Raw genomic sequence first — 26,813 nt, forward strand, 5'->3', positions numbered from 1 at the left:
AGAGGTTTTTTTCCTTAGTTTCATTTATCCTGGTTTTCTAGTACATTATACGGATTTTACCCAACAATTTTCTCCAGTTTTTAAAATCTTTGTAATTAAACTCTTTTGAAGTTTATGTGCATTTGTTGCAAATATGTACTTTAACAGCTGAATACCTAAAATTTTTCATCCTCAACTCTCAATTCTTACACCGACCTCCGTACATTTACATCACATACTTAATGCTACGTACAATGTACTCACACACTCATACGTACACACACCCATACGTACACACACCCATACGTACACACGCCCATACCTCTCATTTCCTTAATATTCCCATCTCAGCGTTATACGTACATAACCAAGGCAATTTAAGCGCTGAAAATCTCCAACATACCAAGCTTAGAGTCACACTGGCACAGAAAATCTCATATAAAATAATGCCCAAGTTCTCTGACTCTAGTAATTGTTTCAACGAGTCGCCTGCACTTCAAGATACGCCAATCTGAAATGCACTCCATGCGACTGAATGAACGGAATATTTAAACTCGATTGCACATCCCGACGTTGATATTTTGATTAAATTCTGGTCATTTTTAACCAGTAAATGGTGCGAGATTTTTTGTTGCGTTATTAATTTTTTTTATTCATTTTTAACACGCATGAAAGGCCTATTGATAAGTCTTTTGGTGGATTATTTATAACTTTAAACTAGCCGCCCGCTCGGCCTATGCCCAGTATTCATACGTATAGCTAACCTTTTCTTATGAATCTCTCAGCAAAACAGTAGTTTTAGAGTTTATCGCGGACACAGAGACGGTTTGAAGGACTTTTACAATATGTTGTGATACATTCAACCGCTTAATCCTTTGCCTTTTAGAGGGGTATTTGGACAGTCTAACGTCTACCCTATGGTGATGCTCATAACTAGGCTATGAAGATTTATGCCTTATCTGGCCTGACGTATTAAGATGAGTATGCTAATTCTTGATTGTAGAGAGGCAACCACTCAAATGGGTCTATGGTTAACTTGGGCAGCCATTTATGATTACGTGCAATAGAGATAGTGCAAGGATGATTTATCTTTGCCAACATTATAAATGTGAAAGTAACTCTTGTCTATCTGTCGAACATTCAGCAAAAATCTTTTGAACTTAAATATTCACAGATGCCTTAAAAGGACATGGTACTTTTTACTTGGTTGCAGAAAGTGGTTCTCCCGGGACATGGATATAACCACTGGGAACACTAGATAAGTGCTAAAGCAAAATCTTTAGTTACGTAATCTGAACTTTAAAATTAAAAGTTCTTCAAGTTAAAGTAAAAAGTAAGATTACAATTTGTTTTAATATAAAAATAATAACTGTTCCTTCAAAGTTCTGAGTCGGTGTATGAAATTAGAAGTGCTGAGTTAGCAAACAAGTATAAGATTAAGTGGCGCAAGAAAACTTATGCTTGGGTTTCGAAGCCGAGTGTAGGAACATTAATAACTGAACTTTTTCAATGGTAAAACGGATTGCTGACAGTTTGTGATAAAATTTATGCGAAGCTGATTTGAAAGATTTTTTTAAATTATCCTTATAACTTTTTATGTTTTATTTTAACTACAGAAAATTGCCAATATTCGAATTAATTTACTCATACATAATTCACACTCATAAATATTCCATACAAAACATAATGGTAAAATATTTATTAAGATTCTCTTGGTGTAAGACCAAAAAGTTGGAGTTTCTTCCCCGTTCTTCTCCATAGGAAGCTACTTTTGGAATGGGCAACTAGAATCAGCCTTATTTATAATTTTTGACGTTCATAAGTGCTTGTAAAGGCCTAAATGAAATAAATGATTTGATTTGATTTGAAAAACTTTAACATGTGTCAAACACTTGTCTAAAAAAAGTGTGGTTGCAAAATGGATCTTATTTCAACGTCATAATTTGTAATTTTTTTAGACAAGTCTTAAACTGACTTTTAAAAGTTTTTGTGGTAAGACGGTAATGGCCTTACTACAAAAACTTGAACCCCTGTTTTACACTTGTCTAATAACATTTTGGCTGCAAAATGAACCGTATGTCAACGTCATAATTTGACATGTTTTTAGACAAGGCATAAACTGACGTTTAACTCGTCAGTGGCAGAATCGTTGACATCGGCATCGACAATTTGCCATAACCAAAAATAGAATAGAATAGAACTGACGTTTAAAAGTTTTTGTGGTAAGACGTTAAATGTCTATCTGTTGCACTTTCAAACCAAAACCACTAAACCAATTTTATATGTATAATACACAGATGATATTAAAACAAGTGACACAATAACCGTAAAATTAAAAGCACAACGGTATTAAGTGAATCATAAAAGCGACAGTTAATTTCAGAAATGTCTTGTTCATCGTAAGTCACGCTATGAAAATGACTGATACACTGTTCGTCAAGAAAATTATGTTATGATGTCATATTATTATGTAATTTAATTTGAACGCTTACGAAACTCATGTGGTAATATCCTATTCTGTGACAATCTTTGTCGTTATTAGATTTATGTTAAGTCTCATTTTCTTTACGGTGAAGATGATCCCACCCAAAACAAAAATGTGAAAGGCTGCCAAGTTCGATAATATGGAAATCCTTCGCCTATAAAAGAAGTGAGATCTGAATAAGTACCAAGTTCCATACACATACCTCAGCTAAAAATAGTTACTTTTTAATGATGTTACTTGGCAAGTTTTCACACACCTTCTTTTAAACCTACTAAACGCAATGAATCAAGTATTTAATTTTCTATTAAAACTTGCCAAGTAACATTATTAAAAAGTAACTATTTTTAACTGAGGTATGTGTATGGAACTTGGTACTTATTCAGATCTCACTTCTTTTATAGGCGAAGGATTTCCATATTATCGAACTTGGCAGCCTTTCACATTTTTGTTTTGGGTGGGATTTCATTTATTTTTGTAAGGTTGTTTATTTTATTTTTTTCTTATGATTAAGTTAGTTAAGGAAATGTCTCATTTATACTATCTTTCAGATTTTTGAATATGCACTATGCTTCTTACAAAGAAATGAACTAGATTAACTAAATGGACTAGATTTACCAACTGACTGACATGACATGTTATCATATATTATGTTCGTGGATCAAAGTTACACATTCCTTATTTTCGAAAGTGACTCATACTTGGCCGTTTTCAGATTTTTACTTTGACTAAATACAAACCTTTGTAACGAATTTCAGATCGGTATGACCATTCGAAGATATATTATATAAATATAGATTTTAGTTCGTTTTAGTTCCTTAGGGGTATAAATTTACACTGGGTATTTTACACCTTCATTATTTTGAAACCGACTCACACTTGGCCATTTTCAGATTTTTCCCTTTACCTTGACATAAAGACCTACCTCCATGCCAAATTTCAAGTCAATACGACCATTGGAAGTGGTCTAGGTTTTTGATGAGTGAGTCAGTGAATCAGTGAGTCAGTCAGTGAGTGTATAGTAAAAATAGCGATTTTCTGACGTCAATATCTCAAGACCTACAATAGGTATATTAATGAAATTTTGTATTTTAGATAAGTGAGGGGGTCTCAACAGATACTAGAAATTTGAAATGTGTAAATAAAATAGATTTTGAGTTATAGGGGGGTCGAATTTCCGAAATGGTTCGTGTAATATAACCCACGGCCGGTGTGTCGCTTTTTTTGCTCGAACTTGGCGGACACACTGCCGTGTGTCTAGATTCAAGAAAATCATATAAGCAGTTAAGTATTTCAAAATTAATTCTTACAGCGGTTTCACCCTTCTACTGAATGAATTATGATTCGGAGGATAACCTATCATCAAAATCGGTTTAGCTGTTCGCACGTAAAGAAGTAACCAACATAGGTACACACTACTGTAATATGTGTTGCTTATAAATAAATTAATTTACTGGGTCGAATTCCTTTGACATTGAAAATAAATGGTACCGCATTATCCTGAATGCCAAAGGAGTATTTCTGCATTATTCCACAATGCCAAGTATGCAATCGGCATACCGACTCAATTCTGCATTTACTTGAATATACTCAATCGTTCGCATAATATTCTATGCCATTTAATAACCTTTTCAATTGAATCATACACGTATATAATATAACACGATTTTTAGTATTTTCGCCCGTTTGTATCTTATAGTTATTTGCCATAAAAACTGGCATTTTATAAACTACACATAGTAATATATATTATACATAGATACATATTATAACACCCACAGACACGTGCTTATCACACAAATGTTCGATCGAACCCAGGACCATCAATTCGGCGATTCAAAAAAGATCGTTGTGGTCATACCCACCGTTTGACCTAGAAGAAGGCGCTTGACTTTCCTGCATTATAGCATCTCCGCTCATCTTTCCTTACTCCGTGTCAAAACACTAACAAACCCGTAATAGCTTCCAAAACTTCACAAGACCAAAGTTTAAATCCCAACCGAAACGCCATTATTCGAGACACAATTTGGTGTTAATAGTCCAGTGTGAAATCAACTTAATCTTAATACCCAGTGCTATTCACATATGGATGCGTTTAATTGCAATTTGGGGAATCGCATTCCGCTTCTATGGCGTTTAATAGACCGGTTGGGTACTAGGAATTAGAACTTATCGAGTTAGTGTCTGAATTAATGAGGGAGTTAGTGTCGGTGATGAGTTTTATACTTTGGAGTCTGTTTTATAGCTTTATTGGTTTATTAAGTTTAGGTTTCGTAGTGGTTAAAGCACCAGTTCCTAAAGTATGAATGAGTGGGTTCGATGCCATGTGAGACAAGTACCAATGGATCTTTGTTAAGTTATTACGTAATTTGTAAGTTTATCTTGGACACCAATTACTGAGAAACATCTTGAGGAAACCTGCACTTTTGCACGTTAGTTACGATTACCAAGTGACAAAAAACAAAGAGATACATTTGTATGTTTATCAACAAAACTTTGAACTACTTTGTCCGCCTACTCTTCATATAAAGTCATTTATTTTATATCACATTTCATTTTTAACCTCAGACCATTTCTATTACGATGTCATATTTGTGCAACAGTTGCAAAGAAATGCATTTAGTTTAGAGTTGTGACGGGAACGTAATACAGAAAGTAAATTGGAGTGGCTCAGTTTTATTTAAACGTACTATGCAGGTGGGTTTATTTTTACTTTTTTCAGAAGTCTTAAGGAGTCAGTTAAGAGGCATATCAAAGTGCTGAGCAGTTGAATTGTGTGTTGAGCATTTTATTATATAGTAGCTTGAAATTTAACATAAAAAGTCTATTAGTGACGCATTTAGGCAGTTGATCCATGTTAAGCAATGGCGATTACTGACCAAAAGACCATTTCTTGAATCTAGACGTGAAACTACTGGTAGAAGAGCCCCTAAAACACATTACACCTTCTATTGTTTCTTCCTAGAAAGAGAAGTGCCTGAACTAACTAGATTGAAAGTTTACCCCAAATTAGTTCTTCAAAAATCGATTTCCAACAATCCAAAAATGAACAAAATAATATTTTTTCGTCTTTAAAATAACTATTAGATATATTTAATCTTACCTTCCCTCTATGCGTCCAATTGATGGTGTTGGGCGGTTCTGGCGTGTGCCTCACGATACACGTGAGGTTAATGGTGGAGCCCGCGTATATGAACAGGTCTGGACCCCCCAAGATCTCGGTTTCTGGTTCTGTGGACAATGGTGTTTATGTTATAGATGTTACAACACATGTTTAGGTAGTCAGGTCGTTGATAGAACTTTTCAAAATCAATCAAAACCAAAAGTCATTTATTCAAAGCACGCTGTAAATCAGCACTTTTTAAAGGTCAAATTTACAAAAGACAGCCCCCAAAACGCCCGCCCTTCCCCACTTTTAAATTAGGAGGAGGGCTTAGATATTTATAAAATCACTTAGAAAAGTGCTACATAGGACTTCAAGTTCGCATTTTCCATGTATGAAATCCTCCTCAATAACTTGATACTTACGTGTGTATTTAAGGACACGTATATTCTACGGATAGGTACCAAAAAAATATTATTACCATTTGATTTCACGCCGAAAGTGTATAACCATGTCAAAAGTGGTTAGCAGTTTAAAAGTCTTGTCCGTATTTTATTTATTTAACAACAACGAAGAGTGTGCACTTTCCAGTTTGAAAGTAGTTATAGTTTTTATTTGTCAAGGGAATAAGAAATCAAGTTCCAAGTCTTTATAGATTTCAGGTGTTTGGTTTAGATACGGTGAAAAAGAAGCGATGAAAACAAAGTGAAAAGGTATTTTCTTTTTATTTGGTGTATTATAAATCCTCATAATCTAGCCTAGTGAAAGAAAGAAAAGAAATGAAAGCAGTTTTATTTTATAATCCCAGTAGTCTTAATTAGTAAGCGAATATGTTCACTTAAAGAATAAGAAACATTACGTAGGAAAAGTGTTACGCAGCAAAAAGTGTTATATAATAAAATTCAGGGTTTCACACCCACATTATAAGGAAGCCATATATTACGGCCTAACAATAACACCTTAGCGTGACGAATTCTTAACAAAAAATAGTTACGATGAAATTCTGATCCATTACTTCGAAGAAAACTTGTGCCATTGTTAAGTCGACGGCTGTTCCTTATCATAAAGGGTGCCATTATAAGGGTTCAATTAATGTAACATATGGCTGGTTACATCCAGTTGTAGCCGGGCAAACCAGGTGTAGAAGCACTTCGGGCCTTAGCCGTAATTTAAACACAAAAATCCAAGTAATCATAATAGTCAGAATCAATGAATAAGTCGGTTGGACTTCTAAAGTGTGCAATTAAAGTAACATATTCAACTTTATTGTTATTAGTATTATCTCGCGCAATTTTTTCACATAGTTTCATAGTTTTCTCATATTGAACTTCTCTAAAATAAACAGAAAACATAAAATACACCTCGGCCCGCTTACACTAAATAAACTTTGGATACCCTAAAACAATATCGACTCACCGTTTCCGAACTAAGCTCAAACAAACAGTCTAACTTTAATATCGAATAAAATAATAATAGAACAACAGACTGACAAAGTAAACACAGTAAGGATATCCACACATTGCAGACTAAACTGTCGGCCAACAGTTGACCCAATGCTTGGCAATTTTTTGAAGAAAATCTTATTTATTTATTTATTTACTAGCTGTTGCCCGCAACTTCGTCTGCGTGGGCAATATAATAGTCAAAATACTACTTATCCCGTAGGTGCATTCTTTCACGTGACAGTATAATTAGGATTAGCACTTAGCAGTCGCATAGATTCATGATCAAGGTTGTGTTGTGGATGTGACCATTTATCTAAACAAAAGAAGTAAAGTTTGTGACGTTGTGAATATCTCTGGATCTAGTCAGCCAATTTGGAAAATTATTACATATGGTGCGTAAGTAATTTTCACAGGAAACAGCAATAATCTATGACTATATGCTTTGAGTCTGACAAAGCTGTCATTTGTACATTTTCTGCAGCTGCTGCGACTAATCAGAAGCCAGAAAGTCTGTCAGTCTTACCATGGATATCGTCTTGTGTAGTTGACTGGATTGAAGATAGGTAGATAGGTAGTCGCTCCAAGCAAAATATTGGTACTCAAACAGATTCGGTGACTGGAAGCCAACACCAACATAGTTGGGGAATAGCTGGATGGATGATAAAATGAGTCATCATCATCAGCAGGTGCATAGGGTAGGATAGTTTCACTTACTCACTATGGTAAGGCTGACCCCACATCAGGCGTGCGCGATCCTCGGGCGTGTGAGTAGCGCGGGCGTCGCCCGCTATCCCCGCCGCCCGCTAAACGCCTTAGCAGTTAAACGTCAAGGAGAGCGGCGCGTGCGCGCCGCGAGCGCGCTGCAAATGCCGCAGGGCAGCAAAACGCGACGCTCACGCAGCGCGCTCGCGACGCCCGCGCTACTCACACGCCCGATGTGCTGGTGATGTGATGGTGCCCGCGCACGCCTAATGTGGTGGCCTAAGCCGGGACTCCACCGAAATGTTTGCATTAGTTCACGAATAGGCAAAATGTACGTATCTGTGAGAGTCCACTTCATGTGTTCGTACTTGAAACCTGCAGTTTTGCCAAGATTTTCAGAATGTACGCTCGCAATTTGTCATTTCTTGGTGGAGCCAGCAAATCAAAAGAAACATAAGTGTTGTATACTGTGCATCACTACCACACACCGGGAGAATTTCGCTCTTGCGGAGGACGTTTATATACCATATTTTGTGTCACACGTAAACAGGACGACAGTAAGTATCCACTGAAACACTTTCAAAGATCTGATGAACGAATAAATCAGACCTGACTTGGTCACCTGGGGCCAATCAGAGCTCTATGAAGCGATAATATGCTTTGGCTCCTACTGTTATTGTGGTTTCTGAAAATTTATTCACCTCATTCAATGATGAATGTAATTCTGATGGTACTATGAAGAACACTTGCTTAGCGCAGAAGCTGACGTTGGCAGGTCAACTCTTTTGACTTCTCGAATAGGATACCATTGGTTTTTGGATTTTTATATTAGGATAGGATATAGGTGGATAGGATTTGCGACAGAGAACTATTTGTACTACGTTTGATATAAAAGGTGTTTTTTTAGACTTGGCTCGGCTCTTACTGAGACTGTTCGTAATCGTGAACAGTGTATTTGCGATCAGAAGTTGAAAGTAAGCATGTCTCTGGTATGCGGCGCGTAATTTGTACGTTTTCAGACGCATAAAGCATTTTACGTGTGTATGGTATTAAATAGAGAAAGCTCCCATTTCTTATCTGCTCTTTGTATCTGGGCTTCTACCTCACGCTTAGCAGCGCTTGCGAGAGATAGATCCTCATTTCTTCTAATTAAGGATTAAGTTTACATATTTTGCATCAGAAAAAATAATTAAGGTCTACTTAATACTACTCACTCAAAGTTATTTGTTTTAAGGCCACCACATTAGTGGAAGATAAGCTAAACTATGTTTATGAAAAAATCCTGATATGAACTCCATCTGTAACTTTAAATAATAATTAATTGTTCCACTAAAGTCATCATTTTTGACATAATGTTCAAAAAATAATTTAGATGGCACCGTTTTAAATTTGGCTGAGAACTATTAATTTTCTTTTCATCAAGGTAATAATTATAGTTGGATTTTGATGTGGCACGGCAAACTGACAAACACTATTGAAATGTCTATCGAAAAATTACACTACGTGTTAAAATATGGTGAATTACGTAAAATACACAACTCCATCTGTTGAAATAATAATCCTCTATAAAGAATGTATGGTAATATTGTCATTTACCACCTCGCCCCTTTGACAAATTTGATGTATTTTATTTACCACAGATGGAGCTACTTTAACCTTGGCTAAACAAAATTTTCATTTTTTTTTTCTTCCGAAGTTACTTATAAAGGTGTGATTTTCTGTGTAAAGATTAATAATAGGCCGATCAACTAATATAAGTACAACATTCAAATGTACAGTTTTGACAAATAGACTGCGTGTCGTAATATTTTACATCTTGAATTCACAAAATTAATCATATCTTTTGATAGAGTGAATCGATTTCGATGAAACAAAAACTAAGTAATACCCCAAGTTACGTAGAATTTTTGTATATAAGCATTGTCTGCATTTAATTCGTAGATTTTACGTGAATCCCGAACAAACAAACAGATAAACAGACAAACAGACAAAAATGTCAAAAATGATGGAAATGGGTTCTGTTAGTTATCCTTTAAAATGCTGGCTATTTTTTTTGTCTATTTCTTCAATGTACAAAAATTACTTTTCTACAGATTTATTATATGTATAGATTTAGTAAGGTACACCAACGACATTTTTACAAATAGCTTAAATTTTTATAAACATTTATCCTCCATACAGTGCAAAAACGTCACTTAAAGGTGTACACACCATTCGTATGGAAAGTAACAATCATAAATACATTAGATTAAATTGCATTACATTGAATCATTATATTACATTATTGAAATTACATTGAAGAATAAAAATGTTAATAAAATTCTTATAACAATAAATTGAAAAAAAAAGAAAAACACAAACAAAGACAAAATCAGAATATTTACAATTGGCAGATAAAAAATAAAAAATAATAATAATAAAAGATTGAGTCGTTAAATTAAATCGAGCAAAAAAAAAAAAAACACACACACACAGAATTACAATAGTTACTAGGTAGCCAATCACAGGTCATCAATGACAATTGCCTTGGCTTTGAAGCTTGATAAGCTGTCAGAAAATATATCTAAGCTACTGTCACACGCGCAAGCTTTATTATACGTAGTCATCATCCTATTAAGAGGTGCATGTTGGCCCAGATTAGTGCGACTCGGTTTAGAAACAAATGTCCTACTTGTTTTTTTAGACCTAACGTGCCACTGACGGGGAACTTCTAGGGTTAATTTATTGAGTAGCTCTGGAGTTGAAGTCACACCGTTTGCGATTTTGTATAGGGTGCAGAGGTCTATAAGTGTCCTACGCTGTTGCAGCGGAGTAATCTTAAAGTGGCGAAGGCGATGCTCATAATTAGCACTATAAGGGCAGCGGTGGTCCTTGTACCTCAAATATTTTGTAAATTTGCGTTGTACGCGCTCAATGCGGGTTTGGTGTGTTCCGTAAACTGGATTCCAAACTGCAGATGCGTATTCTACTTGTGACCTTACGTAGGAGTTATAGAGCATCTTTAACGCAAAGGTCCCCTTAAACTCTTTGCCTATTCTACTAATAAATCCCACCATTTTCATAGCTTTCTTGGTCACTGTATTAATGTGTGTGTTAAATGACAAATCGCTGCTAATAACTACGCCTAGATCCCGAATGTTCGTGACTTGCTCCAGCTTTGCTTGATTCTAATCAAAGTTTTTAGTCGGTCTGATTATTATCATCATCATCTCCCGAGCCCTTTCGCAACTATCTTGGAATCGGCTTCCAGTCTAACCGGTTTCAGCTAATTACGTAAGTACTACAAAGAGCGACTGCCTATCTGACCTCCTCAATCCAGTTACCTGGGCAACCCGATACCTGTTGGGTAGACAGTCGGTCTGATATAGCTAACGATATACTAATTTCAAAGTCAAAGTCAAAAACGTTTATTGAAACTGGGCTAGTTTTTAGCACTTTTTCACGTCAAAACAAAATTACAATTCATGTCCCCAAACAAATTGTCGGCCGACTTAAAGTTTGCAGTCTGTCTCTAAGCGTAATATGTGTAGAAGGCTGTGAAGCACAAGCCATGCAAACAATAGTTTCAGTAAAGCTTTGCTTGTTTCTATCTGGAGTTAGTTTCCTTTGATAGAGCCCATTCCATTTGCTTGCTACACATGAAATATTGACAATGTACTGCGCTGCTAATTCGCCTGTGCTTTGAAAGTCTCCTTGTGAAGGAAAGTACAGTAAACAGCATATTATAAAGAAATCTAAGTCAACTATTCATATTTTTCCGAGTAGTGAAAATGTAGATTTTTAAACTTTCCCGAATTGTACATAAACACAGAGCCAAATAGTGTTTTTTTTTTCTTTTTCTTTGTGCATAAATTATGTATATGAAATGCACATTCGGAATTATGAAAAAAAAACTTGATAACTCTCAAACAATACTCAAAAGTCTACATTGTACCGTAAGTTGAATCAGCGCTTTTAATTGGAACGCAAAGAAAATTGCCCATTCTTTATGACTATTCCATTATTTCCTCAGCGATCTGCGACATCGAGCTATTTGCGTCGAATTCAAGTTTAGTGCCAAGAATTTCCTCAATAGCCAGCGTCTATTGGCTCCAATGTTTTCTAGGTCTTTGTGAAAAATATGGGACAGTAACGTTACGCTAGTTGCAATCTTTGGACAGTTTCGAATTTCGCGGTCAATTCCAGGTTTGAATGGACTCCGTTCAGTGTAATTGGAACGTTTCCAAATGTGAATGCATGCGGGTAGGTATTTTAGAAGTAGTTTCGAAGTGGGAATTAGTGTTCTTGGTATTCATGGTCATTGCAAATGGTTTTGGTCGAAGACAAGACATACGCACTTACGGGTGGTGAACATTTAGTCTTGTAAATGGACCTTGGAGATTGCGAAGTCTCCAGCAAAATAAAAGTTTTTAAATGCAAACTGATACATATTTACTTCTGGAAATGGTTTAACATTGGGTCCTTATTAGACTGACGATTATTCACTTACCTACAATATTAAGATGTACAGCATGGCCTATAGGCGGCGTGGTGGATATCTGGCACTCGTATTGTCCGGAGTCGCGGCGCTGCGGGCTGCGTATACGCAGCGCCCACTCTTCGGAACGCGGCTTGTGCTGCGCCTCGAAGCGCTGGTCCGACGTGTACGTGTAGCGCCCCACCGTCAGCAGGTGGATGTCGCGGTGACGGACCCATGATACCTGTGTACAAAATAATTTTAAATACGTGCAAAAACAGAAAGAAAAAGAAATAGGTAAATGTAGATGGCTCTCAAATTAATCATTTTCTTTAAGTAAATAAGTTCATTAAAAATGATACGAAAGGCTGTTCCAGTGTCGATATGTTTTCATTTATAAACACACGAAGATCTCTGTAACTTCAACCTAAATTCTGCCTACCCTTCAAAGATAATTGGTTATATATTTAACGCGTAATATACAATCAAGTTAGGCTTCCATATGCTTAACGTAAATAAACTCCTGCTTGAACCAGAATAGTTCACAGTCTTCATACCATAATATCGAATTTCAGCACCAATTCAAACAATGTTAGTATCAAGTATAATACCTTACTTCAGCATCCAAACATACATTACAGTCTGAAGCGTATGAAACTTACCGAATAACCTTAGAAATACCGTTAGGTTAATCAAAACGGCTCGCGATAACTAATCCAGTGGATTGCGTTGTCTAAGTTATTTGAGATGGGTCGAACAATGATAACAAGAAAATAGCTATTCGTATTACTAAGAATATCTAACGTTCTAATGACAGAGGTATGGAAAACAAATGAAATAGGTAAAGAAAAACCAGTTAATGTAGATAAAAATCGATCCATCCGTTGTTTTAGATAGATTAGGATTGAATTTTGACATTAACTGCATATAAAGTATGTATGCAATATAGGTTATTGCAATCCGCGGTTTGTAGACGTTTGTCGTAATCGTAAAAAATGGTCCATTGTAATTAATTGTGAATGATTTTGAAAGTCCCACAAAGAGACAACATGTTATAAATACCTACCTAGACAAAACGGAAAAAAATTAGGTACATTTTGAAAAACATAGTTCTAATACCAAGCTTCTCAAGACTTGACTACTTAACTAACAGGTAAGGGCGCAAGTTCCATTACAATATAGCTGTCTTTGAACTCCCAAAGCTCTTTGGGCTCCATTGCAGAAATGAGTTCTACACGAATCGGAAATTGCCTATTGTAAAGTCGAGCAAAACTGTATTCGAAGACTTTGTTCGAAGTAAGACCTATATCCACGGAGTAAGCAAAGTAGAGCGGAGATGCCAAAATGCCAGGTAGGTCAGCCGCCTTCTTCTAGGTCAGATTCGTACGGCATGTGTATGACCAAAACGATCAGGTAGGAGTGAATTAGCTAGGCTTTCAGGTTCTTTGAAATGTTTCTAAACGATTTTCGGTGTTACAAAGAATGGTGGAGTCCTAAGAAGGCATAGAAGGGCGAAAACAGTTCTTCCCTCACTTGACGAGCTACTTTCTTTTCCTTTTTGCCACGTCCACTAATAATTTTGTTCTCCATGTTCCTATATCCAAGATATTACAGCTTCTATACGACCAAGCAATCTCGCGACACCTGTTTCTGAATAGAACTTTGTCATAACTTTGTACACTTATACAAATTTTGTTAACCTGAGCTGTATTGTTGCATTTTGGAGCCAAAATTGTTTTGGTTCCGATTGAAATTTTAGACTCGTGGAGCAATTTAAGATTTGAGATCGCTTTTGTTTTGAAATCTTATATTCTGGAATTATCGTTTGTGGCTTAGTCGCACAGCTTTTTTGTCAGTATTTTTTATAAGCATGAAATTAATTTAGAAACAATATTTAAGGCATAGACACCAAAAATGTAAAAAGGATATAGAACGAATTTAAATTAAGAGCTTTCGACTTTCCACGTAAGATTCTGATTCCTTGAGATACAAATCATAAACAATATATGAATTTAGACACACTAACGTCAGATTTTAACTTAACTCCCAAACATTCAGATCCAACTCCCTCTGCTCACTCAACGGTACAATCTTTCAATGGATACATTATAACTGCCAATAGTAGATGTATTGGTACAACTTTAGTACCGAGCTTACTATTCATTCTAGGAGCACTAATAGAAACTAACTGAAATACTAAAGGACTATGAAGTTTGTGGGATGGTTAACTGTTCATGATCATTGGCTTAATCAAGCGTGGTAATTAGCTTTTTGTTCTAAGTAAAATATCTTTTAGGTTTTAAAACAAGCGTTTTCTTGTACTTGTACAAAGAGTATTTTGAACTAATGAAGCTAGGGATTTATTTGTTGACATCATTTTTTTTTATTTTATAAATTCCAACGAGATCTTTGTCGTTGACAAATAGTAAGTATGTAAATATATGTACGTGCATGTCTTATGTCTATTTATTTTACGTGCTCTTTCTGAGAAAATATGTGATATATGGTGACACTGTGATCTCACTCAAGCTAAAAAGAATAATTCATTTATTTATTGCGAAAGGAACGCCAGCTTCTGTGCATAAATGTGAAAAATTTGATTGACAATTACCGGTTAAAACCAACATTCATAAGCACATTTGTTAACTTAAACGAAATAAACCTTCTTAAATTAATAATATACTTACAGTTCTATTCTGCAAATTCTTGACTTTGCACAGCAGTATGACAGGATGCCCCACTAAGCCGGTCACATTGTCAGGCGTGCTGGGGTCAAAGTATGGAGCACCGGGGGTCTGTGGCCAGTCTTCTAGGAACTCCGTCCTGAATCTTCTAGAAGATTCTGACACTGTGCTTTGATCCCGAGGTCTGTTGTTGCCGCTGTCTTGTCGGCATACTGTGGACAAAACATATACATGAAATTATTTAGTTAAGAAGGCTAGGCATGCGATTTAAGGAGTCGACCGCAACAAAGATGGAACAAGGCTACATTATATTTATTTGAAAACGTAATCTTCAATTCCACCATCACACATCACATCTTAATCCTCACCCTAACGTATTTAATTGAAATGTTAGCTTAAAGATATCAGTACAATCATCAAGATTTATACCACGTAAGTCCTAACTCCAAACTATTTCTTACTGATAAAAATGTAATAGGAAACTCAACAGCACTGTCAGATACAGGAATTATACTCAATAGCACCGTTACAATCACTTCACATTCGAATTGCTAAAATACGGTCTTATTCTCAAAGATATATGCCAAATTCCATATGAGCACCCTCTTAGTCGCTAAAAATTAAACCCGTAGACGTACGAATTAAAATTACTGAAAGAACATGGTATAAAAAGTGTCTAATTTAAAAAGGGGCCCTTTTTAGGACCATAAATTATTTCTATATCCATTGTAGAGTTTTATTTCATTCTCTCAGAATAAATGTATTCAAAAACCGCTTAACCTTTTCGTATAATAAGAAGGTATTTCGCTCGAAGTTCCTGCAATTATTACCAGAGCAATGCAAAAAACTTTCATTTCAATATCGTTCCGATCCAATAACCTTTCTTTTCTTTCGATTTATTTCTATCAATGGAACGATTGCTGTTTGACCTCTGTAGATCGGAAGAAATCATAATTGTAACAAAAAACTGCTCAAAAGAAAATGATTTCGGCGAAATGAAAAAAATGGGTCTCGGATTTGGGATGAGTCAAAGCGAAAATCAATGTTTCTGTCTATTTATGTTCTTTGCTATTCGGTGAAAATAAAAATAGAACAGAAAAGAAATATAAATTACTATCATTATGAAAAAGTGTGACTTCTATATTTTTATGTTAAGTTTTCGTAAATTAAAACGGCACTATAAAAGCCAAATGAGTCTTAATTTCTAAACTAACTTCTTAAGAAATTTAATTTACTAAACAAAATAAAACTAATACAATAATCTCGACATGCTAAAGCAATTAAAGGACTCAAAAACAAATACAAGAAAGTTCTGTTTAAGTTGATGCCTACGTCGTAGAGGCTACGAGTCTGCATTGACGTCACAGCTACGCTACGTTAGCTACGCAACCGTAGCAGAACATTGGCTGACTACAATGTAATGCATTTATCTATCCTCGTCTAAGGCACTGCATGTGAACGTGTAGAAACCATTCAATTTAAACCAGTCACATACATAAAATGAAAAACATTTCATCACGCAAAAATAATTATTTTACCCTGTCAACAGACAACTATACATAATTAGACTGTCATATTTTAATTATGTAGGCAAATATGACCCATAAATATAAACGAGTAAATACAGCGAAACATTTCATTCTACATTCATAACAAACATTTTAAAAGCATTACCGATTCATACCGCAACCTCTCTCAAACAAGAAAACAAAACACGTTCAATCAACAAAGAAATCTCGAAACAAAACTCTTCAAAATTGTTCGCGAGCTACCGTAAATTATAAGTTTTTGAGCATTCAAGTCTTACAATAAACAACGATAACTTCATTAATTTCCTTCGGACTGAGATCCCCATCAGATTAATGGTCCCTCTGATCAGATTAAAAATTAATCACATTATCGTTTAAAGACCTGAGAAAAAGTAATTGAGTGGAAAATGAAATGTCCACTAGGAGACGTAAATCGCGATTGTCAGCTGAACCTTGATTAAGTGGTAAATTTTAAATTATGATCCTCCCGGCTTTGGACGAATGACACTTTAATACCATAGAGAGTTGGTTGCGCAAGTGAGCAGATCTTTTGGGCTGGTAACAGACTGTTGGCAGTTTGATGTTTAGTGTAATGTAACTGGTCGAGGGTATTTTGGTTATAATTTTGATTTCAATTTGATTAAGTATATAGAATTAAATATAACCAGAATTTACCCATATTTTGTCATGTTTTAACAAAGTTATCATCAGCCTTGAGGAATATTTGCAACTCCTTTATTTTGTGATACGCTGAGTTTAGACGGAGATGACATTTTAGGCGGCAACGTAAAGGCGTCTAAAGATAGTCTTAATCTAAACTCTCCTATAAACTATAAGGTTTTTCCAGCTAGAAGCAAAGGAATTGGTCTAAAAATAGTCCTTATTAACCATTATTACTTTTAAATAACTAATCAATTTATGCCACTGAAATTATGTCTTACATAAAATGAGATCTCAAAAGAAAAAATCTCAACCAACATGCCTACTATTTTAACACACATACATAGGAGTTTATGCTGCTATTTTTTACCAGTCGTTCGTCTACCCACCCCTTTACTTTTATTACGCACATGAAAAATGTAACGCCGTCTGTCGCGAGTAGATACGTTGTAGGTACCTGCATTGCGTCATCATCTGCCAAGCCTTTTCCTAACTATTGTCGTGATTTTTGAAATATGCAACTGACTTCACTTTGTATGAAGACCGGATTTAACAGGACGTGTAAATTTATAATTGTATTCATTACTTTTAAGTTACTTATTTGTCTAAATTTAAGTATTTAAATTATATTTAGAAATTGTGATTTAGTTGTAATGTCTACTTTTGACTATTATTTAAATAAATTGTAAATAGTTTTTGTATTGACTGATGTAAAAGCGCAAAGCGAAAAAGCGCGGGAACCGAGGTTATGTCCGCATGTGCGGTGTAGTCTTGAGCGCAGTTGTCGAGCAGCAGTCGACTTGAATAGTATGGTGTTATTAGATACGTGTGTATAATAATTACTATCAGCACGAATTGAGCAGTTTTATTAAAGTTCAGAAGTGGCAAGACCTGCGAGCTATGTCGGAAACAAACCGTAAGTTATATTAATATTTAAAATTAAAAAAATAATCTGGTGTTCCTTTAATGTTTAATCTACTAAGTTACTACTGGAAAAGTTCAGTGAGTGGTAATTGCATAAAATAAAGATTATGGAACAATAAAACTAGTGGGTAAAATCATGCAGCGTACTTTCGGGAAAATAATCTACATAGATTTTACGGTATACGCGGTATGGTTGGGCCTATACATTGGATACCTTTGGTCGAGGCAACTCCTCGATAAGTGTACCTTTGTATCGGGACTAGCTATAAAGAGGGCGTGGTTGGGCCTATGCATTGGATACCTTTGGTCGAGGCAACTCCTCGATAAGTGTACCTTTGTATCGGACTAGCTATAAAGAGGGCGTGGTTGGGCCTATGCATTGAATACCTTTGGTCGAGGCAACTCCTCGATAAGTGTACCTTTGTATCGGACTAGCTATAAAAAGGGCGTGGTTGGGCCTATGCATTGGATACCTTTGGTCGAGGCAACTCCTCGATAAGTGTACCTGTGTATCGGACTAGCTATGAAAGGGTATTACGCTGCAGGATTAATGAATACATTTAAATAGAAAACATTGGTACTACGTTCCACTCACTGAATTTACCGTATAACAGCCATGTAGGTGTGCTGTTTGTTAAGAGTTGATCATTACAGCCATGTAGGTGTGCTGTTTGCTAAGAGTTGATCATTACAGCCATGTAGGTGTGCTGTTTGCTAAGAGTTGATCATTACAGCCATGTAGGTGTGCTGTTTGCTAAGAGTTGATCATTACAGCCATGTAGGTGTGCTGTTTGCTAAGAGTTGATCATTACAGCCATGTAGGTGTGCTGTTTGCTAAGAGTTGATCATTACAGCCATGTAGGTGTGCTGTTTGTTAAGAGTTGATCATTACAGCCATGTAGGTGTGCTGTTTGCTAAGAGTTGATCATTACAGCCATGTAGGTGTGCTGTTTGCTAAGAGTTGATCATTACAGCCATGTAGGTGTGCTGTTTGCTAAGAGTTGATCATTACAGCCATGTAGGTGTGCTGTTTGTTAAGAGTTGATCATTACAGCCATGTAGGTGTGCTGTTTGCTAAGAGTTGATCATTACAGCCATGTAGGTGTGCTGTAGTTTTGAGGCACATGCCAATATTTTTAGCTGTGATTCGAGTCACCCATGTGAGCATAATTTATGATGTTAATAATAATGAATACGTATTATGGCAATTTTTTTAAAGAGAGTTCGAGTCACACGCCAAAGCGGCATCGACGACGAAGACGACGACGGTCTACGTCCACTGAATCCGACGAGCCTACGGTGCCTAGGAAGAAATCAAAGTCAAGGAAAGAGTCGTCAGCGGCGGTTCTGTTGAAGATATTGTCTTCGCTACCAAGCACTGCAAGTAAGAACACTCATACGACTAATGTTGTTCCGGAATTCGATCCTAACAATAAATCCCAGGATGTCGAGCGGTGGTTGAGAAAAGTTAACGAATGTTCTGTGATTTATGGCTGGGATGGCAAACAAACTATCCATTATGCTCTTCAAAAACTAAGTGGCCTAGCGAAACGATGGTACGAGTCTCTTCCGTCACTCGATTTTACCTGGGAGGAGTGGCAAACTAAGTTTAGAAAAGCGTTTCCAAATGATGTAAATTTCGGTAAATTACTAGAAGAAATGTTACACCGAAAATCTCGCACAGATGAGACCCTCAGAGATTACTTTTATGATAAGTTGTCACTACTTAGCAGGTGCGAGATTGTCGGTCGTAAAGCGGTTGATTGTATTATATACGGAATAACTGATAATTCGATTAGAAATGGTGCTCAGGCCCTTAAATGTGAGGAACCTGAAGATTTACTAACTTACTTAGCGTCGCAGCAGCAAACGCAACTTAAAGACACTGTACGGAGCTCTTTCACGTCCAGTGCCTTTAGAAAGCGAGATTTTCGCACAAATAATTACAGTCAGAATAGAGTTTCATCGTCAACTAGACAGACTGATCTTATTTGTTTTAACTGCAATGAACGAGGACATATGTATACTACTTGCAACAAGCCATTGATAAGATGTGTCAAATGCGACAGAGTAGGTCATAATTTAGATAGTTGCTCTAGAAAACCCTTACAGTCACGTGAGGTAAATGCCCCAACTACTCAGCAAGCTGAGAAAAAGGTATTTAAAGTGAAATCTAAAAATCTTCATTCCAAACTTGAAAACCACTCTTTGGGTAACACCCCTTTGAACAATGCCGTTAAAACCATCCCATTAAACAACACTAAATTTAATAAAAAGGTTAATATTAATGGTACCATGGTTACTGCTTATATTGATTTTGGTAGTGAATGCAGCATGATTAGAGTTTCACTGGCTAAAAGTCTTGGTCTTGATGAAAGTTACGAATTACTGCCAACTGTAAAGGGGTTTGGCAATTCTAGCGTAAAGCCAAACTTCCAGTCTACTGTCTTTGTTAGAATAGATGAAATAGAAACTGAGTTGAGTGTCTTGGCTGTCGACGACGAATTATTAGATACTCCAATGCTAATAGGACAGAACTTTACTGAGTTAGCCTTCGTTATGGTGATGAAAGACAGCGACAGGCTAAATTTTTATCATGTTCCTTGTGATCCATTCGGTGAAAGGAAAAATACCCTTAACCTTTATGTGTCTAAGGACCTAGTCATATCAAAGGGGGGGCTAGTGGAAGTGTATACGCGTGAATCATACACGGGTGATATTTACTCTGACGGATGCGCTAGGCTGAATCCAAACCAAGAGTATTATTTGCATCAGGGGTGTTATCGGTTGGAATGCGGCAAGGGAATAATATTTGTTACTGCCTTAACGAATACACCCATTATTTTTAAGGCAGATAAATTATTAGCTCGAGTTAATCCTATCACAGAGACTAAAGCGTTGATCGTCCGGTCAAACGAAACTCAAAAAGTACAACCTTTAGATAAAACCGATATAAAAGTTGGACATGAGCTAGACCAAAATAATTTTGATAAATTGTACCAACTTTTACAAAAGTACAGAAATTGCTTTGCAAATAATTTAAGTGAGTTAGGCTGTGTCAAAAACACTGTGATGGATATAGAATTAGAGGATAAAACTCCAGTGGTCTACAGACCGTATCGTTTATCACATACTGAGCGTCAAAAGGTTAGAGATATAGTCGAAGATTTAGAACGGAACAATGTCGTTCAAGAATCCAACTCAAATTATGCAAGCCCTATTTTACTAGTCAAAAAGAAGAACGGAGAATCTAGGCTGTGCGTAGATTATCGGGCTCTAAATAATAAAACACTAAAAGACAAATATCCATTACCACTAATTGACGACCAACTTTCAAATTTGAGTGGTAACAAGTTTTTCATAACATTAGATTTAGCCTCGGGCTATTACCAGATACCAATGGGGGAACAAAGCCGTCACTTAACGGCATTCGTCACCCCGGATGGACATTATGAATTCAAACGAATGCCTTTCGGGTTGGCCAATGCACCCTCAGTATTTCAGAAAATGATGAATCGCTTATTAGGTCCGCGAAGATTTAGGTCCGCTCTAGCTTACATGGATGATCTCCTCATTCCAAGTAAGACAATAAAAGAGGGGTTCGAAAGACTCGAAGACGTACTTAACGTGATTCAGGACGCTGGACTTACGTTAAAGCTTTCAAAGTGCACCTTTTTCAATACAGAAATCGAATACTTAGGTTACCATATCTCTTCGGAAGGTATAAAGCCCAGCGAACGAAAGATTTTGGCTGTACGCGATTTTCCTGTACCACGCAATGTCCACGAAGTACGACAGTTTCTTGGTCTAGCAAGCTATTTTCGAAGGTTCGTTAAAGGGTTCGGAGAAATTGCTAGACCACTGACTTCGCTACTCAAAAAGGAAGCACAGTGGCGATGGGATCATGAGGAATTAAAATCTTTCAGTACGTTGAAAGAACACTTAGTCAAACGTCCTTTGTTGGCTTTATATAACCCCGAGCTAGAAACGGAAGTCCATACTGATGCTAGTGCTCTCGGTTTAGGTGGTATATTAATGCAGTGGCAGCCTTGTCCTAAGATACTAAAACCCGTCGCATATTTCAGTAGACAAACCACACCCGAAGAACGACATTTTCACTCGTACGAGTTAGAAACTTTGGCTGTGGTTTGCTCGTTAAAGAAATTTCGCCCCTACCTTCTAGGAATTAACTTCACTGTTTATACTGATTGCAATGCTCTACGAACTACTCTGACCAAGCGAGATTTAATTCCTCGAATTGCGCGCTGGTGGTTACAAATTAGTGAGTACAATTTTAATATCCAGTATCGTCCCGGCAGTCGTATGAACCATGTTGATGCTCTGAGTCGCAATCCTCCAAAACGAGATAGCTCAACTCCGATTTTAAAGACTTTAAATATAAGCACAGACAACTGGATACTCACTCTGCAGATGGCAGACCCAGAACTTAAACGTATTTTCAGTATTTTGAAACCAGATGTTACTGACGAAGTAGTAGAAATAAAAAAGAACTACGCCGTCAGAAACCATTCGTTACATAGAAAGGTTGGGGAGGAATTTCGTTTAGTAATTCCAAAGGATGCGAGATGGCAAGTTTGCAGAGCTAATCATGACGATGTTGGTCATTTTGGATTTGCTAAGACACTTGAGCGAATTCAGAGCCGGTATTGGTTTCCCAAATTAAATCGATTTGTTAAGAAGTACGTTGCAGCTTGCATAGACTGCGCATATAATAAAGACAATGCAGCTCGGATACGCTCTGGACTGTTACATCCTATACACAAAGTAGAAAAGCCCTTCCACACCCTTCATATGGATCACTTAGGACCATTCGTACGGAGTAAATCTCGTAACAGCTACATTTTGACGATAGTGGACGGTTTCACGAAATACCTTTTTGCCAGGCCTGTCAGAGATACAAAAACAAAAAGCGTTGTTAAAGTTTTAGATAGTCTATTTTGTGATTTCGGTGTTCCTTCTAGAATAATTTCGGATCGTGGAACGGCATTCACCTCGACTCAATTTAAGAATTTTTGTTCTGATAAAGGTATCAAACACGTGCTTAACGCAGTTGCTTGCCCCAGAGCAAATGGACAAGCAGAAAGGTTTAACCAAACTATCCTAGCAGCTTTATCCACGCAAAATTTCACCAAGGACGAACGAATTTGGGACGAGCAACTGGGTAAAGTACAGTGGGGTATAAATAACACGGTTAACGCTTCTACTAAGAAGAGTGCGTCAGAGCTTTTATTCGGGATAAAACTAAGTAATCCTATTGACAATATTTTAACAATCGAAAATCATGAACCAAACCAACCAAGTGTGCAACACACACCTTTGCTTACCACTGAAGATCATGACGATCTTTCGAGTAATGAAGTAGAACAGGACTCTCTTGATGTTACTGCTAATAATAACAACGGTAATACTGATGAATTTCTGACGCACCTTCCAAATTCAGTCACAGTTAATGGCCCAAGTAATGAAAACTCTTGCTCATCTCCTGAAATCTCAGCAGATGAAGATGGAGCTATGCGTTACTCAGCTCACTCCAATTCCTCTGCAGAATTTGATAGAATTAGAAAAGAAGCCTCAATTAACATTGCAAACTGTCAGAACCGTCAAAAGAAAGCTTATGATTATAAAAGGTTACCAGCGCATTCATATTCCGTAGGAGACTTGGTAAAGATAACTAAAACTAACTTCAAGAACGATGGCAAAAGTAAAAAACTTTTACCTAAATTTATAGGCCCGTTTAAAATTAAGAAATGTTTAGGAAACGACCGCTATGAAATTACAAACGTACCCGGTTTTAAGGAAAAGAAATACGAAACCGTGATAGCCGCGGACAGAATGAGACCCTGGATAAATGTTCAGGCCCTGGAAATCAATAATTCCTCTAGCCCTAATTCTTCTGTCGTGGCAACAGACTCTAGTTCAGATTCCCAGTAGTATACACTTGTCCTTTATATACATACGTTATATGATTTACCATTTCATAAAATGGTGTCGATCATTGTCATGTGTTCAATTAAATAGTTTCCAATATAATTTAACTACATAAATGTAGCAAGATACTGTTATACCATTTATTTATTTATGGTAATTGATTGTAATTATGATTAAGCTCAAAGTATGTCTCATCCATGTATAAAATAAATAAGTTTAAAAGTTTTATGTTTTGTTAAAGCATTTGTAATTGCTTATAATGTGTGTAAGGTATGTCGTCTATTATTTATACAATTTCTAAAAAGATCACACTTTATAATTCAGTGATTGTAATTTTTGTTTTTTTTAGGTATCTATATTATTACTTATATTGTTTTGTAGCATTTATTACAGTAGTCACATTATTTGTTAATAAATTGTATAATTTTGAATGTCGTGATTTCGCGTGTAGCAGAGCTTTACACGCAGTCGGACGGCCGAATGTCGTGATTTTTGAAATATGCAACTGACTTCACTTTGTATGAAGACCGGATTTAACAGGACGTGTAAATTTATAATTGTATTCATTACTTTTAAGTTACTTATTTGTCTAAATTTAAGTATTTAAATTATATTTAGAAATTGTGATTTAGTTGTAATGTCTACTTTTGACTATTATTTAAATAAATTGTAAATAGTTTTTGTATTGACTGATGTAAAAGCGCAAAGCGAAAAAGCGCGGGAACCGAGGTTATGTCCGCATGTGCGGTGTAGTCTTGAGCGCAGTTGTCGAGCAGCAGTCGACTTGAATAGTATGGTGTTATTAGATACGTGTGTATAATAAAGTAATAATTACTATCAGCACGAATTGAGCAGTTTTATTAAACTATGTTGGGGTTCGCTTCCAGTCTAAACGGATGCAGCTAAGGACTAGTACTTTATAAGGAGCGACGGCCTATCTAACATCCTCAACCCAGTTACCCGGGCAACCTAATACCCCTTGGTAAGACTAGTTATCAGTCTTCTGGGCTTTTGACTGACCCATAATGACTGCCAAAGATGTTAAAATGAACGCCGTGACTCACCAGCTTATCGTGCCTTCGGAAACACGGAAGAACTCGTTATGACAAGATGGCCCATCCACGAACCGACCGCGCCAAGTATTGCTTAACCACGAGCCATGTTACTACCTAGCCACGAGTTTTATTGTATCTGCATTGCGTGTATTTGTATTTTGTTTGAAAATGATACAGATCTTGACTGACGCTAATTGTGGTGAATTCAATTGATCGTGTAACCTGCACGGTATTTGTATATGGGTTTAGGAAAATACAGTTGTCGCTTTTGTTTGTTGGCAATGATTTTAACTACTTGTATGTTGCTAGCTATAAAACAATAAGAAAAACAATTGTGTCTTGCGACCATCGGCGTTTCAACATACAACGGGGTGGAAACTTAGAAAAAACAATATAATGAATAAATATATAATATATTATAATATATTTTATGATGAAAGTAATATAGTTCTGTTTTTGTTAGTATCGAAATAAATATATACTATAAGGATTATGTAGCAGCCGTTTTACTACTGTTGATTAAAAAGTTGAGGAAAACTTTGGTTTTCAAGGATAATAGTGCTTTGTTACTCCTTAACGTTAAAAGTGCCCAACACTGAAATTTTAACTCTCTTACTTGACCTTAATTTTCAGTTTAGGCATTACAAGTTACTCATTAAAAGTACCTACTAAGAAAAACTGTAAAAAAATGTTTTTTTTTCAGGTTTTCAACAGCATGCTTCTAAAGGTAACGTTAAAAGGTTTTTTCTAACATCAACATAATTCATTAACTTTTTCTTTAACATTACTCTTTTTTGTTTTAACTTGATAACTTTTGTTACAAGGCTTGTTCTATTAAAACGTGAGTTTTAGTCATTAATTATATTTTTATAATTACTAAAAAGTTAGGTAAGAAAACGACAAGGTTTGTGAAAGGGATGTATTTTTAGGTTAGAATTTGGTTCATGTTCAAAATTACGAATAAAAAGCAGCTTATTCAAATTATGCTCAAACAGAAGACACTCTTAGAACATTTGCATACGAGCTTCACCACAATAGCAGAAAAAATAACACACACACAGACACACACTCTCACATTCACACTCACATCATGTACACACTCACACACTAATTCACAAAATACACTCTTAGAACATTCGCATACGAGCTTCACCACCATAACAGAAATAAAGAACACACACACGCTCACTAACACACACACACACAATACTCAAGATATCACAAGAAATACGCTTACCAATGATGCACCCCAGGAAATGAGCCGTGAATAGGCATACAGCGGCCGCTCGAGCCATCTCTCAGGCCAGCACCCCGGGCCGAGGGGTCATCGCTCCTGAAACAAAAGAATGCGCTAATAACCTCTGTAACCCTGAAGATAACGTTGCGTCCTATATGTGCTATCTGGATGCGAACGTAAATATAATAAACAGTTGATAAGTTCGTTCGGTTTCGCGTTCGCTTTGATTCGCCCACGGAGGACGCACCAAAGTCAAAGTCAAAAACTTTTAAGCGGGCTAGTTTTTAGCACTTTTTCATGTCAAAATTACCAAAAGGCACCTCCAAAACGCCCCTCTTTCACCACCTAGTATTATATAGCTGGGAAGAAGAAGCAGTCAAAAACACATTTCCCAGCAATACAGCAACCTAAGAGCGGGTTTAGATTAGCGTATATGCGTCTGTAAACTATTTTTGTAAACGAGTCTATTGGTTTGAAATTTTTTGCGCGTATAGAGAAAGAAGCCTTTTGACGATTGCCTAACTCGTTTGAGCGTTGACACGCTTATAAACTCCTTTTGAGTAGGCCCAGTCATTATAAACGCTCTTGTCATTCCCAGCAAACACTGG

General features: G+C 36.4%; 1 protein-coding gene across 1 annotated transcript in view; it reads right to left on the bottom strand.

Annotated features, from left to right (window-relative positions):
* The window catches only part of LOC124630091 (hemicentin-2-like), a 38,578-nt gene extending 12,284 nt beyond the window's left edge, over nucleotides 1-26,294 (bottom strand). Inside the window, exons 1-4 of the mRNA XM_047163817.1 lie at nucleotides 26,206-26,294; nucleotides 14,855-15,063; nucleotides 12,201-12,411; nucleotides 5,565-5,692 (exon numbers count right to left, since the gene is read on the bottom strand). Of these exons, the coding sequence (XP_047019773.1) occupies nucleotides 5,565-5,692; nucleotides 12,201-12,411; nucleotides 14,855-15,063; nucleotides 26,206-26,263 (606 nt within the window). The 5' untranslated portion in view covers nucleotides 26,264-26,294. The remainder of the gene's footprint in view (nucleotides 1-5,564; nucleotides 5,693-12,200; nucleotides 12,412-14,854; nucleotides 15,064-26,205) is intronic.
* Nucleotides 26,295-26,813: the final 519 nt, after the last annotated feature.

The sequence above is a fragment of the Helicoverpa zea genome, chromosome 4, assembly GCF_022581195.2.
Source record: "Helicoverpa zea isolate HzStark_Cry1AcR chromosome 4, ilHelZeax1.1, whole genome shotgun sequence".
Taxonomy (NCBI): domain Eukaryota; kingdom Metazoa; phylum Arthropoda; class Insecta; order Lepidoptera; family Noctuidae; genus Helicoverpa; species Helicoverpa zea.